General features: G+C 39.4%; 1 protein-coding gene across 2 annotated transcripts in view; it reads right to left on the bottom strand.

The window, feature by feature from the left end:
• The window catches only part of ap3d1 (adaptor related protein complex 3 subunit delta 1), a 91,997-nt gene extending 73,316 nt beyond the window's left edge, over positions 1-18,681 (bottom strand). The window contains exon 1 of one of the 2 annotated variants that reach the window (XM_043721194.1): positions 18,315-18,681. In XM_043721194.1, coding sequence (XP_043577129.1) covers positions 18,315-18,410 — 96 coding nt within the window. In that variant the 5' untranslated portion in view covers positions 18,411-18,681. The remainder of the gene's footprint in view (positions 1-18,314) is intronic. The other variant, XM_043721195.1, reaches the window with a different exon arrangement.
• Between the last annotated feature and the right edge of the window lie 704 nt (positions 18,682-19,385).

The raw sequence follows: 19,385 nt of genomic DNA, 5'->3' as shown, positions 1-19,385 counted from the left end.
GGGAGGGAGGGGTGTGAGGGAAGTACAAATAGATTGGAGGGAGAAGACAAACAGCAATGTCACAAAACCTGCACTGCCCACCAAGAACACTCAGGTATCACTAGGTGGTTTGCAAACTATTTCTAAGAAATGATTCTGATGGTACTATCATACAAGTCAGATCCTAAAGTGACATTAGCTTGATAACAAAACTAAAACAAACTTATGGTCTTCAGTCACTGAACATGTTCACAAAAAGGTGTCAATATACATAAACAACTCTTCATTACAAAAAAAAGGATAAGGTACACATTACAAATTCTGAAACTAATTTGTTACAAATATCAAAAAAAAACCCTTTCACCCTTAAAAAGAACACATAAAAGACATTCAAACCACAGAAGAGTCACCCTGTCTCCAACTTAAATGCCAGTTTAGTTGGCTTGACTGTAACTGATTTCTACTAGCAAAATTTTACATTCACCTAAACGCACCTGCCATTGTTTATGTCTTGGCCTGAGGCTTTGAAATTGCTACACTGCTCATTTGATTCTTACCACAGAAGTCTTAAATCCTCTTCAACAGCCTTGACTTTTCAGAGATTTTCCCTTGCTGACTTTAAGCCACTCAGAAATTCAGTCCAAACTGATTTGGAGATGGCTCTGTGAACAGTACTTCTGCTGCTCCTGACGTTATCTTTCTAAACAAATAGACACTTTACATACTGCCCAAATGCTTCTGGTTGTTAGCCTTTCTGTGCCACTGGACTCCTGCAGCAAGGACATTGGTCAGGCCACAATTGGAAGAGTGCATGCAATTCTGGTCTTCCTGCTACAGGAAGGATGATGTGAACTTGAAAGGGTTCGGAAGAGATTGATAACCAAATTGCCAATGTTGGAGGGTTTAAGCTATAGAGAGAGGCTGGGGCTATTTTTCCTACAGTGTCAGAGGCTGAGGGCTATAGAGGTTTATAACATACATGAAACCACATGACCATCCTTCACTTCACAGGAACCAATCCGTATGTTCGTGAACTATTGAATTTTAAAAAAACAAATGATTTACACAGCTTTCCTTGAGCTCTCCAGACCAGGTAGCATTGATTTCAAAAGCATTATTGAACTTAAGCATATTGACCCAAATTTTCGCACTTCATTAAACTGAAGCAAACCCAGCTGCATATCCATCCTGCAACAGCCGCACCAAGAGCAGATATTTTCTAATTTAGAATAGTTTAGTAACGGCGGCATGGTGGCTCAGTGGTCATCACCGCTGCCTCACAGCACCAGGGTCCCAGGTTCAATTCCAGCCTCGGGCGACTGTCTGCGTGGTGTTCGCACATTCTGCGTTGGTTTCATCCAGTTTCCTCCTACAGTCCAATGATGTGCAGGTCAGGTGAATTGGCCATGCAAGATTGCCCATAGTGTTAGGTGCATTAGTCAGAAGGAAATGGGTATGGGTGGGTTACTCTTCGGAGGGTTGGCGTGAACTGGTTGGGCCGAAGGGCCTGTTTCCACACTGTAGGGAATCTAATCTCTTTTAATCAGTCGCTGGAGTAGGTGGGACTTGAACCCTGGTCTCCTGGCCCATAGGTAGGATGCACCCACCCTGCTACAAGTTACAATACTTGAAACTTGTTATGGAAGCACTGAGTGCCAGTTTGAGTCTGCCCAATCAAACACTAGAAACATCTTTTCCAAAGCAACGGTTAGATTGCTACCATCTGATGTTTGGCTATCAACAAGTTAGAACCTTGAAAATATACAAATTTTAAGTTGAGTGACCTGTATAATGCATGGCGAAAATAGCCTCCTTCATTCAGCAATTCCAAGTAATGCAAGTTCAAGGCAGCAATAGAATCCCGAAATACTGTTCTTACACTATCCCTTGTATACATAGTCCTGAAGAAGGGCTCATGCCCGAAACGTCGATTCTCCTGTTCCTTGGATGCTGCCTAACCTGCTGCGCTTTTCCGGCAACACATTTTCAGCTCTCATCTCCAGCATCTGCAGACCTCACTTTCTCAACATAGTTCTTACATATATTAAAAATTTCCTGAGTTGTTACATTATGTATTACAGATAAGACAAAGGTTTGAGGAGCTTCTGCCCTGGCAGAGAGGAGATGGGTTAAAACATATGCTAAAATGCTGGGTGCTACTCGTGACAGGATTAAGGTGATCTGTTTGATCTGCTTGCACAATTAAATGTTTGTCCTTTTGTCTTTTAAGTTAGTAAATTTTAGTAAAAATGCTAGGCCGATATGCTCTAAATTATGACGAGGTGGTGCCATGGCATGGTCAAAGTTGGACTGGCATGGTCAAAGTTGAAAATCACAAAACCAGGTTTAGTCCAACAGGTTTCTTTGCAAGTACTACCTTACGAAGCACTGCTCCTTCATCAGGTAGCTAAAGGGGCAGGATCATAGCCCCGCCAGCTTCCTGACGAAGGAACAGTGCTCCAAAAGTGAGTACTTCCACATAAACTTGTTGGACTAAACCTGGTTGAGAGATTTTTTAACTAATGAAAGTACAGGTACAATTTTCAAGTTAAAGAATAAAGCATATTAAACAGATTACCACAGCTGGGTTGAGAGATTTGTTTAGGATTTGCTGGTGAGTTTCATTCATTCATTCATTCATTCAATTACACCTAAACGCTGTTTTGACAGCTAGTTTCCTAAGGCGTAACGGCCCAATAAAAAGGTATTTAACAAATACATACTACAGGGGGAAAATGTTTGGTTTTCTGGAATCTATTCACGTCCAAGACACAGTTGGTGAGGGCTTATCAATATTATAATCTTTCAAGCAAACTTGATGGGTATGGTATGGTTTACCATATTGACAGCTATTCAGAGGCAGCTTTTGATGTAGAAATAGCTGAAAATCACATAACACCAGGTTTAGTCCAACAGATTTTTTTGGAAGCACTAGCTTTCAGAGCGCTGCTCCTTCATCAGGTAGCTGGGGAGCAGGACCATAAGACACAATTTATCGCAAAATATTAGTGAGATGCAACTGAAATGCCATGTTAAATAAACCTAGATTGCTATTAAATCATTCATCTTTTAAAGTGGGTTGCACGTTTCAGTTAATTAGTACGTAAATCCCAGAATTTCTTTTAAGTGACATTCTCAAGATAACTTGACCTTTTATAAAACAAAAAGGTGACATCTCAGCTCAAACAATGCATTTAAAGGTGTGAGGTTAGGATCTGTATCATAATCTTGAGTCAGACTGGCTCTATTTCCAAAGGAGAATTTATAAAATATTACATGGATTGACAGCATGCAGATTGTGTGGTTTTTGAGCAAAATATGGGGATGACAGTAAACACTGCGAATGCTCTTCACAGCCTGCAACACATTAGTGATGAGGATGAGCACCTTGCCAAGACCTTCCCTACATCTCCACTTCTCACCTTGAAACAACCGCCAAACCTTAATCAGACCACTATTCATAACCAACTGCCCAGCCTTCAGTCCATATTCCCTAGAAGGAAGTATTGGATGTTTTGAAATGCATAAAAGTGAATAAATCCGATGGGTCTGATCAGGTGTATCCTAGGACTCTGCGGAAAGCTAGGCAAGTGATTGTTGGGCGCCTTTCTGAGTTATTTGTATCATTGATAGTTACAGGTGAGGCGCCAGAAGACTGGAGGTTAGCTAACGTAGTGCCAGTATTTAAGCCAGGTAAGGACAAGCCAGGGAACTATAGACCGGTGAACGCAACATTGGTGGTGGGCACGTTGTTGGAGGGAATCCTGAGGGACAGGATGTACATGTATTTGGAAAGGCAAGGATTGATTCTGGATAGTCAACATGGCTTTGTGCATAGGAAATCATGTCTCACAAAATTGCTTGACTTTTTGAAGAAGCAACAAAGAGGATTGATGAGGGCAGAGCGGTAGATATGATCTATATGGACTTCAGCAAGGCGTTCACAAGGTTCCCCATGGAAAACTGGTTGGCAAGGTTAGGTCTAATGGAATACAGGGAGAACTAGCCATTTGGATACAGATTCAAAGGTAGAAGATAGAGGAAGATGGTGGAGGGTTGTTTTTCAGACTGGAGGCCTGTGACAAGTGGAGTGCCACAAGGATCAGTGCTGGGTCCACTACTTTTCACCATTTATATAAATGATTTGTATGTAAGAGGTACAGTTAAGTAGGTTTGCAGGTGACACCAAAATTGCAGGTGTAGTGGACAGCAAAGAAGGTTATCTCAGATTACATGGAATCTTGATCAGATGAGCCAATGGGCTGAGGAGTGGCAGATGGAGTTTAGATAAATGCGAGATGCTGCATTTTGGACAAGCAAATCTTGGCAGGATTTATAACTTAATGGTAAGGTCCTAGGGAGTGTTGCTGAACAAAGGGACCTTGGAGTGCAGGTTCATAGCTCCTCGAAAGTGGAGTCGCAGGTAGACAGAATAGTGAAGGTGGAGTTTGGTATGCTTTCCTTTATTGGTTAGAATATGGAGTACAGGAGTTGTGAGGTCATGTTGTGGCTGTACAGGACATTGGTTAGGCCACTGTTGGAATATTGTGTGTGCAATTCTGGTCTCCTTCATCTCGGAAAGATGTTGTGAAATTTAAAAAGGGTTCAGAAAAGATTTACAAGGATGTTGCCAGGGTTGGAGGAGTTGAGCAGTTGGGGGGAGACTGAACAGGCTGGGGCTGTTTTCCCTGGAGCGAAGGCTGAGGGGTGACCTCAGAGGTTTATAAAATCATGAGGGGCATGGATAGGATAAATAGACAAAGTCTTTTCCCTGGGATGGGCGAGTCCAGAACTAGAAGACATAGATTTAGGATGAGAGGGGAAAGGTATAAAAGAGACCTAACGGACAACTTTTTCATGCAGAGGGTGGTGCATGTGTGGAATGGGTTGCCAGAGGAAGTGGTGGAGGCTGGTACAATTGCAACATTTAAAAGGCATCTGGATGGGTATATGAATAGGAAGGGTTTGGAGGGATATGGGCCAGGTGGTGGCAAGTGGGACTAGATTAGGTTGGGTTATTTGGTCAGCATGGATGAGTTGTACTGAATGGTCTGTTTCTGTACTGTACATCTCTATGCCAACATTGCCCACAATACTCTACAACTATGTCAGCCACTGAAACATGTGTCAAGAGTGGCAACATGGATGCCACCACTACACATGAGGACACTACCCACCATGTATGTGGCAGGCACTCATGTGACTCAGTTGATGTTGTTTTTCTTGTATGCTGCAGGCAAGGATTGCCCAAGGCATGATACATTGACGAGATCAACCAACGCTACAACAACTGAAATGGACACTGCAAAACAATTGCCAGACAGGGGTGTCCCCTCCTAGTCAGAGAACACTTCAGAGGTCAGGGACATACGGCCTTGGATCTTTGGGAGACCATCCTCCAAAGCAGAGGTCGGAATATGCAGCAACGCAGAGCAACCGAGCAGAGGCTGACAGCCAAGTTCGGTACCCACGAGGATGGCCTCAATCTCTCTCTCTGACATGGACACTTTACCAAGCTTGTGCACACACAAACACACATAGGTCTATGGGGTTGAATGTGCATTTGCAGAATTACATTCTATTTTGCTCAAAAAACACACACAATCTGCAGGCAGTCAGTCCATGTGATATTTTATAACTTCATACTTTGGAAACCAGTCTGACTCAAGACTGGGATACAGATAGACGGTGACTGCACACCTTTAACATATCGTCTGAGCTGATATGTCACTTTTTCTTTCATAAAACCTTAAGCTATCTTAAGAATGTGACTTAAAGTAGTTCTCGGATTTACATATTAATGAACCGAAACTTGCACCCCATTCTAAAAGATGAGAGTTAACAGCAAATTAGGTTTGTTCAACATATCATTTCAGTTGTATGACACTGCAGTCTTCTGCTATAAATTCTGTCTCTTATGGACCTGCTCCACAACCACCTGAAGAAGCAATGCTCCAAAAACTACTGCTTCCAATTAAACCTGTTGGACTATAACCTGATGTGAGATTTTTAACTTTGCCCACCCCAGTTTAACACCAGCTCCTCCACATCAAGTGTAGAAATAGGCCTAATAAGGGTATAAGGTGAAGGGGATATTTTAATTTTAGTCTAAACTGTAATAGAGGACTATACTACAAAACAGGTTTTGTAACTGAATCAACGAAACCACGGTTATAGTGAACTACGGGTTAGTAAAGGGTTGTAAATCAATGAACAGGGACCTAGTGTTAATGAATATAGTGAGCTGGTGAGTTAGTAAAGATAACTTGAAACAATATCTCACATGAATAACAGTTTGATACCAATAAATATGCAACAACGAAGGCAAATCAAGCAAAGAAATGAAACCAAACTTCAATTTGAGCCTTAGAAATAGCTATGATTCTTGGTACTCACCCAAATATTTTAACCTCAACGGAAAATAAATGTAATAAGTTTCAAAACCATTATCCATGAGAGCTCCACCATCACAGTGATTCACAGGCTGGACAAGTCGGTACATATACTTTGAACTCTGAATAGATAGCTCAAGTAAATGCTAATGTCATAAACCTTGAGTTGAAAATAATTACCATATTTCTGCTCGATAAAAGTTGAGCCTTTCCTCGGCCTGTCCTCTACTTTCATATCTTGACAGGGAAGTGAATTCTTTTGGTTGTTACTTTTTCTAAAAGGAACTGTAGCTCCTGATATTGTGATTGAGTGGATTATCTGCCCCCCCCCCACCCCCCAAACCTCGAATGAGGAAGTTTGCCTTTTCTTTAAAATCTGTTTTCCTCGTGATTTTAATTGTCATTTTGGAAGCTTACACTCTCTCTCCATTTCTCAAAATCCAGTTGAATTCCAAAATTGCTGCCCACCTCTCTCCTCCCACACTATATTGTAATCATGAATGTGGAGGATCTCTAGTGGAAATGTTGAGGAATCCCATGCTGTGAAGGGAGCTTCACTACTTCTCGGTTTTAAATGAAGATAATGGAGTTTTGGACCAAACTGATCAAGGAGATTGGTATCCATTGTATTGAATTTTTAAATACTGATTGGGTATATTTATCATGACCACGTTTTAATTTCATCCTTTGCTCACTTTTTTTATGGATTTTGTTCTTTGAGAGCAGGAAGGTAATGTTGGTAGGGGGATTCTAAATTTGGTAATTATTTTCAACTCAAGGTTTATGACATTGCCAAGACTGGTGGGATTCTCTTCCCACTGACCTATTGTACTCTATGCCACTCTCTCCCCACCCCCACCCTCCTCTAGCTTATCTCTCCACGCTTCAGGCTCTCTGCCTTTATTCCTGATGAAGGGCTTTTGCCCGAAACGTCGATTTTGCCTGTCCTCGGATGCTGCCTGAATTGCTGTGCTCTTCCAGTACCACTGATCCAGAATCTGGTTTCCAGCATCTGCAGTCATTGTTTTTACCTGGTGGGATTCTAATCCAGACTTGGTGAATACTACCACTGCATCATAAGACCTAGCTGAGATTAAAGCTCCATGTTTGTGGCTTGTATGCTCAGTGAGCTTGGTGGTCTGTGGTTCCTAGTCAGTTGACTTGACTGTGCAAAATTCACCAGTACAAAACTAATTGACAGTAGAAAATACCACAATGATGTAACAATTCTATGAAATTTAAATTAAGTACACCGGTGACACAGAGACAGAGGCACAACTTTGTCTCGTGTGTTATCAGATGGTAGCGGGTCTGCAATGGTCCATTAGGAGGATCTTATGACAGGAGTTGGGTACTGAAGAGCGCCTCATCTTCCGCCTAGGAACTCTCCAACCACAAGGGATGAACTCGGATTTCACCAGTTCCCTGGATGCTGCCTGACCTGCTGCGCTGTTCCAGCAACACATTTTCAGCTCTGATCTCCAGCATCTGCAGACCTCACTTTCTCCGCTAACACAAACACCACTACCAAAGTCCTGCAAGAACACTAACCCATTAACATTCACTCCTGCTCAAGCGAGTGAAGCAAATAATTTTATTTTCCTCTTGGTTTTTGGAAGGTGGAAATATTTATGTTGATTGGTTGATGCTGAAACCAAAAGCCTACTTTCAGCATTAGGCTCCATTTTACTTAAAAAGTCACCAAAGGAATTTGATACGATAGTAACATTAGCACAAGTAAAGACAACAAAATAGATCATGTGTCAGCCTCCATGGTGTAACCATGGTACTTCAAACCTTGTGAAATTCAGAGGCATAGTGCGAACATGGAAGATGGGTCAGATTTCAGACATGTACGGTAACTCAAACAATGGCAAAATAATTAACCATTCTCAAAAACAAAGTATTTGATAATGATAAACACGATTAAAACTATTAATTGCATTATAGAACGTAATACTTTTGTGCTATAGCACATTGAGAGGATGTTGTTAGAAATTTCATTGTTCAGCAGTACAGCTAACTGCTGCTAAGCTAACACACTCCGAGTTGGATAAGGAGAGGCACACACACACAGCCGGGGGGGGGGGACACTCAGCTGTGGGGGGAGGGGGAACCTTTGACACATTAAATGTTAATTTGTTTTCTTGTTTGCATTAACACTGTTGAGTGTTGACAAACTAAGTTATCTTGAAGAATTGTTGATCGAAACAAAAACTAAACAGAACTCAAGTTTTTCAATGAACCTCAATATTACCCTTTTGCTTATTTTCACTTCACATCAAAAAGCTACTTATGCAAGGACACTTTACAGTGAGGCATTTCATGCTACTCAAGTTCAACTTTTAATATTACACTTCAATTTTTAAAAGCAGTTCAGTAAAATATTAAACAAGGCAAATTTATCCGAAGAATTCTTGGAATAAGCGAAATAACTATGCTTGAATTGATTTCAGAGCCCTACATATACTTGAGTAATTCCTTCCAAGTTGCTAACAGCCAGTCAATTGATTCAGTTCACAATTCCAGTCTATTAAATCCAAGGACAGGTGAAAGGACAAAGAATTTCAACAAGTTTGTATCAATTAAAACAACTTGATTTTGAGGTTTAAAAATATTTGATTTCCTTTCCTCTATAATATGAAATTCTGAAATGCAACTTTTTTTCAACTTAACATGAACCTTGAATTCCCTCTACATTTGAAACTTGTTTATATTGTTCATTTATTCAGTTTCTTTTCTCCGCTCCAAATACAAGGTTCCATATCTCAGTCCCTTTAAAAACAAACCAATCCAGAAAAACTGAAGTAAATTTGTGAAGACTTTTCATTAATTTCCTACTTTGTATAGTATAAGCACAAGTTCAGTTTCCAATGTGAAGAACCCAAGGCCTATATAACATAGAAGCAACATGCCATAATATTTGAAGATTCCAATTTCCCCTGAACATTCCCTAACAGTAGAATTCTAAGTATGTTACCATGTAGTGACTTAACAGGGACAATAACCTGTATACATGTACAACTTCAAGAATGAATGGATGGACGTACAATCCAAATGCAGAGGTAGTGATGGTTCAGCAGTATTGTTCTGGCAGATGGTGGAATTAAGAGTCTAATGACCACCTGGAAACCATTATTAATCATCTGAAAAAACCCACCTGATTCATTCATACTGTTCCGTGAAGCAGACTGCAGTCCTTACCTGGTCTGACCTACATGTGACTCTCGGCCCACAGCAGTGGAGTTGACTTAACTGCCCTCTTGGTAAATGGAGATAGACAGTAAATGCTGACTGAATCATCAATGCCAACATCCCATGACTAAATAAAAAAAGCTAAGAAAACAGATTTAAAAGGTGCCAATGCCAAGGGAAAAACAAAACTTCAAGGCGACTGTCAATTTAAAAATGTAATCAACTACTGCAAAACTTGATACAAATAAAAACGTACTGGCAACAAGAAAGAATCCAATTTCCTCCTATGAGATCATTTAATTTTCCCCAGACATATTACTCTGATACTTATCTTTCTTTCAAAGCTTTCGGGCAACAGATAATTTCTTCATCAATGGAGTTTTTAGGACTTTTTTCACTGGAAATTTGCCAGATTTTAAATGAAAATAAAAGGCAGAAAAATAAAGAAAAAGGAAATTCTACAACTCCTGCATTGACCAGAAGTTGTTGCCTTGAAAAACATGTACAATACTCAGATATATCTGCTTCAAGTCAAATTTGATTAAAGAAAGTCGCTGACTACAGTGTTACAGGTTTTCACTTTAACATCAAGAATCTTGCTGCATTGTATTAAATCCTGAATGTGCCATTGCTCACCACTGATATATCACACCTTATTTATCACCATTTAATAAAAATCTAAGAAGAGTTGAGCTAAGACTTTTCATCCAAATCTTGGTCAGTTTGAAACTTCTGTTTAACATTAGTCTTAAATTTCAAACAGATTTCCAAAGCATAAGTGTGGGTGACAACATGCAACAAAGCCGAGTCATTTGTAAAGCCCATAGAGATCGGTATCTATCTCCTTTTAACCACAAAAGAGACCTCTAATCTCTATCATTTTGTATTAGCTTACAATAAATTTACACTCTTTGGTGGACATTTCAATGTCTGTACTTAACTCTAAATTTTAGAGACTGGATTAACAGCAGGAATTTACAATAAACAAAGGAATTCTTTAATAAAATATTTCTAAAACAAGTTAGTAAAATCCATTTTATTAAGAGGTTTGAAAATGTCCAATTAAAAACTGTAACCGCTTGTTTGGGCAGTTACTCAGTGACCAATGAAAATCTCCTTCACTATTTGCTCAAGATGGATTTCAGTGCATTAAAGTACCATCCTAATCAAACAACAGAGGGCATGTCCATGACAACAGCTGCACCCATCCTGATTTAGCTTTGAGCAATTTTAAAATAAAATCAATATTTATATTGGTTCAGTTCTGAAGAAGGGTCCTGTAACGTTAAGTCTACTTTCACTCCACAGATGCTGCCAGATTTGGAGTTTCTTCCAGCAATGTCTGTTTCTGTTTTCAATTTTCAGCCATCTCCAATTTTTTGTTTTAGGTTTCAAGGAAGGAGGTGACTGAAGGGTTGAATCTCAGTATTCCAGGCACCTGACAAGCTGCCAATAAAGGCAGAGGGGAGCTAGGCAGGTGGGGTGGGGTGGTATGAACGAGAAGTTTTGTATTTGAGCTTTTGGGAAATGGCAAGCCAACAATGAAGCTTATTCAAGCTAGAGGACAAGATATAGGGCATCACAGGTTTGGAAGAGCTTCATGTGGAAGGTGACAAGTAGTATTAAATATATATTCTCTCTATCTGAAAACGAAAAGAAACGTGTGCTGATGCGAGAAGAGATCTGTATTACATCAGGTCTTACTTCTTTCAATGGCTTTGATGATCTGACCAATTCTCCCCTGCCCCAAAGAAAAATGAACAGATGTGTAAAAGCCACAGATCTGTAAGAAATTCAGTTCTGAGAAATCAGGACATGCCTATTTCCTCATTAAATAACCTGATCAAACTATTTCCTGTTAGTTAGTATTTAACTGAGTTGCCACAAGGTCAAATTTCTTTATTTTTATTTTCTTAGTAGACACAACTGAACTCTATTTAATTCTAAGTTGCAGCTCGCTCAAAACTTTCTCAAAATAATTTCAATGTTCATTCTTTTAAAAAGTGGCCTCCATTCAAATTGAGTTAAACGCATTGAAGAATTATCCTTCCCCAAACTAAAACAGACTCAACTACTTTAGAAACTCCCTTGGAGTTATCACTGGAAACTAGTAAAATCTATGATGGCCTTGTCTATAGAATAAATAGATGGTGAAAAATTATGACAGTCTTGCTTACTTTACCATTATAATTCTGTCCCACTCAATAATTGGTTTGTTAACAACACTTAAATACATTATCAGAATGCACAAACAGACCAACACAGTAATAGACAGGGATAATTACATCAAGTTTGTTAATGGACACTGCTAGACTGTCCAGTCACTACATTAGCTTTTACTATGACAATGCATAATAGTAACTTGTTATTTTTCATTCAAGTATCTATTAACAAACATTTGGCTCCAGTGTACTTAATCTTCTACCCTTGATCAAGTAAGTAGCATTGTAGTAGAAGGATCCTATGCTTACAATGGAATTATGAGAAGTTTTTATAACAGTGAAATTTTAAGCTTTCAGTATTTTACAGGTCATTTGTAAGAATTATTATTGTACAGCAGCATGAACTAATACTAAAATAACCTCTCCCAATTTTTAGTTCTAGTGAAGTTCAATCAAGTTCGACAAACTACATTTTAAGGGACATCAGCTCAGTGAGCTGAGTGTCACTAGAAATATAGTTGAATTACTTCTGTGCAGGTAGATTGCTCTAGTACTATTGGATGTAAAAAAAATTAACGACACTGCAATTAAGCTGTAGGAATGAACCAGAGCTAGTCATTTGTGAATGCTGAACCAGTGGAGAAAGTGACTGTTTTTGTGCTACAATTGTCAATGCACTGCATTAGGAAAGTTCAGTCAAACTGTGTGCCTGTAATTTTGAGTCTTAGCTCCACGGCCAGAAGCTACCTAACCTAGGCAGAAGAATGGCAACTTTTCCTTTATTCATCAGTTCACAATTCCAATGGATGGGCATATGATTGGATACTTCATAGTCCAAATCAGATATCTGATATTCAGTCTTGCCTCGCTCTGAAGCAAAACATCTGATGTGTACTTAGTGGTCCAAACATTTCAGTTCCCCAGTGCCACTTATTTGTCATTACGCTGACTATCTCTTGCTGCAGACTGAAGTTTAAAACTGCAACCAACAGTAACAGTTTTTATAGAAAAATATCTTGGGGCCACTATTAGTTTAAAGAAAAAATTACAAATGGGTTGCATAACAAACTTTTATCTTCTAAAGAAATTGGAAGCTTAAATTATAAAATGCTTTAAGTTTAATTTTCACCCAAGACGAAAACTGTCCATATACTTAATATTACAACTAAATCTTTCAACGGGAGAAATTAAAACCGATTGTATTTGTTTTCCAGTTGAGCAGTCATTAATCAGTTGAACCAAATGGCCGTTGAAACTTGAACATAATTCTGTACAGGTTTCATGTTTGAATAACAGCAACACTAGGTGCAGCTGAGAATTGGTAATAATTTGCAATAATCTCTTCACAATTATAACTGAAAGGACATGAATGCCACAAATGATTAGCAATAAACACAAAATATATTAAAAAGTTATCTTCACTTCCTCTTCCAGTTTGCCCTTATTTGACATGTTTTAGCCTTAAACAAAGATGCCCTGTAATGTTCAACTTCAAAACTTGGTTGCAGGGACAAGGCAATGGCATGCACAAAGCTGAGAGAATAGACCATCAAAAAAGTGATGAGACATGACATTAATCTTTGGTGTGATAGGGAAAGTTAAGGTAATGTCCTAAAATGTCAAAATATCCAAGCAGATCAAGTCATTTCTACCAGCAACAAATATTTAAACAAAAATTCAAAACCAGACTTTGCAATGCTATTTTCTGTATCTGTTAAAGCCTGATATCACAGGTTTCCACGGATTTTTCAATTCTCAAAGCTAGATTTGAACATTTTCCTACATCTCAATCTGTAATGGCACATAAAAGTATGCATAAGATTCAGATATTAATATCACTGTCAATAAATATCTGTAAAAAGCACTTGCTATTTTTATGCTGTCAGAAGAATGAGTCATCTCATTGAAATTCCCTTCTGGAATTTAGCATATGTTTTCTAAACGCTTCTGGTCACATAATACGAACAAACTTGCTATTAATTATGCACCAGGCAAAAATGTTTTTTTGTTTTTGACCAGTGGCACAAAGTTAATGAATTATTCTGTCATAAAAATAGGACAATTTCACCTCCACATAGATGTTGGTAAAAAAAGTCAATCTTCCCCATTTCTTCCAATGCTTTCAATAGTTGCTAATTCTCATGATAAAAATTGAAGTGTCTCTCCTTCAGGCTTGTATTTTACAATAAAAATGCATAGTACACAAGAATATTGTTAAGTTTATTCACTGATTTGATGTGAACACAACTCTTGGTCAGAAACTTAGAATGCAATATTTCCTACCAGAGGAAAATATGCTGTGTTGATAAATATAATGCATTCAAATTACCATGCGTTCTTCCCTCAGCAATAAATATTTTAAAACTCTACAAGTACAACTGGAAAATAAAACCAAGAATGGACAAATTGCTACGACTGATTGCAATTCTGAACATCATCACAATAATTTGATATCAATGCCAACGAAACATGCCATAACTACAAAAATACAAACAGGTTTCCAAATAATGTACAAAAATTATTTATTTCACAAACCGACACACACGCTCAATGTGCTGAAATGCACAGCAAACTGACCACCATTTCTTACACTTTCACTTCCCCAGATGAGGGCAACAAAATCCCAAAACGTTGCTTTGCAGAAGTCAGTCACTCTGGAACAACACACAAACATAATGGGTCTAGAGTTACATGGCAAAATCAAACTGCCTTCAGCACTGAAGAAAGGATACACAGGCAACAGCCCCTACAATCCTGTCAACTTTCATAAATGTGCATATTATTCCTGTTTTAGGGATTTAGATTTAAAAGAGGAAAGTGGATTTTTGACCATTGCATGAACGTTTTGTTTTCAAAGTTAAAAAAGAAATGTGGACTGTAGCCAAAGTACGTCCATTTCTATGACTGCAGCAAATGCCTGATTTATTCCCACCAAATGTTAATCCATTTACAAATATTTGTATGCCTGGTTTTATGACAGATAAATTAACTGTCTTAAAACATTTATTCTAAGTAGATATTAGATTTAAGTTCTGAACAGAAGGCTCAAAGGCTCAGTTTGTATGAACCCAGGGCTCATTTGGAAAACAGATTTTCTCTTAGCAGGACAACTGTTCAGTGTTTTGTTTAAATTAGTTCAGGGGAACAAAACACCTTGGCAGTGGTTTCTGGACAGATGTTTAGGCCATTGGAATGTAGTAGGGTTCAAACTAGCAGACTCAAAGGAGTCTTTTAAAGAAAATTATTTCAGCAGTCCAAAGGAAGAAAACCATTTATATATATATCAGTAAGAAAAATATGTTGCTCTGCTTATTTAGTGTGTAATGAAGTCATATTCTGTTGCTAAAGAACACTTGCAGCCTCATGTGAGAATATTTCAGTGACAAAAAAGGTAAAAGGTACATTTGCCATCGTCTTACCTGACCGTAGAGAGACAACTGACTCATTATAGAGACAGTCACCTCGCCACAGGCAACGGGGAGAAGTTGAGAAGAGTCTTTCATGATAGCCTCATCTCCAGTCACAATCGAACCCTCACTGTTGGCATTCCTTTGTACTATAATCCAGCTGTCCAGCCAACTGAACTCCTGGGGACTAACAACCATGCTTACCAACTGCAACAACCATATGATCTACCAAACCAGGCTTGATTCTTGAATCTGACCTGAGCGGCATTACTATCAGCTAGGATTATAATACAAAACTGAAGACTTCATGTCTAAAGGTACATATTAACTACTAAAATTACAACCAATATGGAAATTCAGCTCACAAGGACACAAGATTTGCTTTCATAAATGAAAACTGAGTTCTGAATTAATCAAGTCACCACATTTATGAAAAATGTTTCCTAGTTTAGGCTCGAGAACAGTAAATCATTAAGTAAGGCAACAATTTCTTTGGCTTGCAATGTCAAAACTGCAAGTCACAAGTTAGTAACAGATCTTTTCAAGCAGAATTCCTTCCAAACCTCGACCATGAACAGTTCCAGTGTCCAAAGATGCTTTCGTGAATATTCCAAATGACAAAGATGGTGTAACAACAGAAGTTTCCCCAACCTCAACTTTAAAGTTCACCATTCAACAATTGGGTGTCTTTCTGAAGTGAGACAGATTCTAAACACTTAGTTAACTGCAATGCAGTTTCTTAAAAATGCGACTAGCTTGATCATTTTCATGGAACACTGATAGCCTGCTCCGAAATGACAGAGAGAAGATTGCTATAGCTGATGTGCAGCACAGAGGTCATGCTTTCCAGTTATTAGAAAGAATTATACAACTTTAATTTAAAATGCATTTGGTGATCTGATTCACCAATCTGGCCATTAGCACTTTTGCATCAACAGAGTTGAAGCAAAACTGCAGCCTTAGAAAATGTCAATAATCAATATCTGTGGGCTACATTTAGTCATGTAAATTCAATTTAAATGGTTTGCAATACCGCCAATGTCGGATGATGCAATCACATACTCTCTACTTAAGAACGGAATAATGTTACTCAGTATTATGCAGAATGAAAAGTGTGGAACCACAGAATTTCAGCCCGACAGATTGAGCTTCTCCTTTGCTACCATCCTAAATCAATTCCACAGATATTTCCTTTCTCCATTTTTTGTAATTTCCTCTGGTGCACAGAGCCATGGGTGGGTGGAACTTCTGGAACCTGCACAAAGTTTAGATACATATCCAAATACTTGTAGCTTACATTAATCAAATGAAGCAAACACACTAAACATAATTTAGAAGCTTCACTTTAAATGAAAGAATCAAAACACTGAGGTTCAAGGGCTGTCATTGGAATCCCTACTGCAGATGATTTCACAGATTTTGGGATTGTGCTGCTTCTGAAAAGCATATAACCACTCAAAATGCAAAGCAATTTCAACGTAAGTTATATTTGAAAATGATCAAATTACTTTTGACAATTTTAATTTAGACATTATTTTCTTAACAATATTTCCTTGCAGCAGTATGACTATTTCAATCTGATTTCTTTAAAACCTAAAAATCAACATTTCCATTGTTACACCTTTCACAACTATTCAAACAATGTTACAGTGAAAGCATTTTTGAAATGTTTTGCATACATCATGTTCTCACAGCCAATATAGGGACTAGACATTGGTTTTTAAGATGATGATCGTGGACTAAAAGATCACTAGAACATCAGAATTTACTCCCAGATCTTTTACTAATTAGTGCTATCGAAATGTTAATGCCCACCTGAATAGTCAGACGGCTTTCATTTGCACGATGGCACATGTAACAACGTAATGTCCTTCACAAAGCATGCAGTGTCAACCACGAATTTTAAGCACTCCAGTCCTGGACCGGGGAATCACCAGTTTGGTCCAACAAGCCTGCCCCATCCCAACATAACATGTGCCATTAAACCCATCTTACCCTTCCCCCTCATGCCACATATTCACCCACAAAAGACAAAGGGAATCATTTAAAAACTAGTTCTTTAAATCAGCGATCCAACCAACATTTCATAATGAATAACTGGGGTTTAAATATTTCAACATAACTGATGAGTTAACAGCACGTGTGAACTAATCAAAATCTGATTAAATCTGTATATGCTTGTCAAGTGGCACAAAACTTCAATCATTAATGTTTCATTCACTACCTTAAAACAAAACATTTGAACCTAGTACTGAAATATAAACTATCATAGCAGAGTGAGTACAGCTATTCCTCAGTTAGAAGAGCGAGCTTTCCACTATATACAAAACATCTATTTTGAAAAGCACTATTATGTCTAACATAAAAAGTGGGCAAGTAAATGAATTTGGTCAATAGCTAAAGAAACACAAAAAAAAGTATCAGAATTATCAAACAAGGATTAAACCACAGGTCTATTGGAATATGACCAAAGGTTTTACAACTAAATTAAAGTGAATGACGATTTTCATAAGCGAACAACTATATCAAAACAAAATGAAATGCCTTGAGAAATTTAAAATTACAGCAAATCATCACGACATCAATACTTGCATATCTTCCATTTACATATGCCAAGTACTAACAAATCTAAAGCATTTCCTTGCACCATTAAGTAAGCAATAAGATGACAGCAAAGTCAGAAGCTTGAACACGTATGTCGCTTGGCGATCACATTATCAAACCCCAGAGTGTCAGCAAAAGTATCAGCTGATGGACCAAAACACAGTTGGACCTGAACTGTCAGTTGTCAATTTGATCAAAATTAAATGTTACATTTGGAAGAGAAATGGAAAGGGGTTGGCAATAAGAAATAAAATAACTTTCAACATTTCCTACAACACAGAATTTACATTTTCGCGAGGAAACTAAATGCCAGGGTTAGAAGAATAAAGGTGGTGCCGATTGTTGGGAGTTCCTGACAACAGCAGCAACTCGCCCGACAGCCCAGATTCCAGACGGAAACGAACTATTCCGAGCGTCGGGCCGAAGTGAGGAAGGGAAAGATCGGTTTGTCCCGTTCCTGTCATTGCTAGGCCTCGGGTGCATTCATTTGCAGTTACTTTTATCGTGTTTCTTTAACACTCCTCATTCACATCTGCGAGGGATGTGACGGTGACCGCAAAAGAGTTCCAACTCACCTCATCTTCCTTGTGGTTCCGGATGCCACGTACCAGGTCCTGCAAATTCTTGTCAAACATTCGGTCAATACTGCCTTTCACAATTTTCAGAGCCATGTTCCTTCGGGTCGGCTTTCTCCGGGAACCTCTTCAGCGCTGCACAAACCCGTCGCTCCTTCAGCAACAACCAATGCTGCGAAACATGCCAGTTTTTGTCTCTTAAATCTGTACTTAACCGTGGAAAGGAAAGGTAAGGCGCCAACCATCCATTGATAACTATGAGATATCTTGCCTCCGCACTCTTTTTTCCCCCCCTTACAGGTTACAGATAGCGACAGAAAATGGCGGCCGCTGGGCTGGAGTCAGGTGACCAACTGCCTGTGGGGGTGGGGTGGGGAGAAAAGGGGGCGCGGCGGGAACGGGAGGTGGAGCCTGGAATGCTGCGGGGGGGGCCTGTGGTGGAGTTCACGGGATGGATTCTGAGAGTCCTGTGACGGAGGGGTCCAGGCCTTTGGCAGGAGAGGGCGGGACATATAGTGAGTGTGGTCTGCCCTGCAGTAGGCGGAAATTGGGACGGGAGAGGGCGGGGCCTAGGTCAGGACGGGACTCTGATAGACTGGGCGGGGCCTTGCAGTGGGCGAGGACTGTGTACAAAGTTAAAAATCACATAACACCAGGTTATAGTCCAGCAGGTTTAATTGGAATCACACTAGCTTTCGGAGCGATGCTCCTTCATCAGGTCCGCTCCGAAAGCTAGTGTGCTTCCAATTAAACCTGTTGGACTATAACCTGGTGTTGTGTGATTTTTAACTTTGCACACCCCAGTCCAACACCGGCATCTCCGAATCTTGAAAGGGGTGGGCCGCGTTATGACGTAACCAGGGAAGGACGGTGTGGGTGGTGCCTGCGGCTGGCGACAGGAGGGAACGAGGCTTTGATAGAAGGGGCGGGGCTTGAGGGGGCGGGGCGTAGACGGCAGGGGCAGGAGGGGGCGGGGTTGAGGCAGGAATGGGGCGGGACTGGGGCAGGGCGAGTCCTAGAGTTGGGGGTAATTAGAGAGCATTGACAGGATTGTAAAATGTTATTCAATAC

This window comes from Chiloscyllium plagiosum, chromosome 31, assembly GCF_004010195.1.
Source record: "Chiloscyllium plagiosum isolate BGI_BamShark_2017 chromosome 31, ASM401019v2, whole genome shotgun sequence".
NCBI lineage: Eukaryota > Metazoa > Chordata > Chondrichthyes > Orectolobiformes > Hemiscylliidae > Chiloscyllium > Chiloscyllium plagiosum.
Note: the sequence above shows the minus strand (reverse complement) of the source record. Positions and strands in the feature narration are given on the sequence as shown.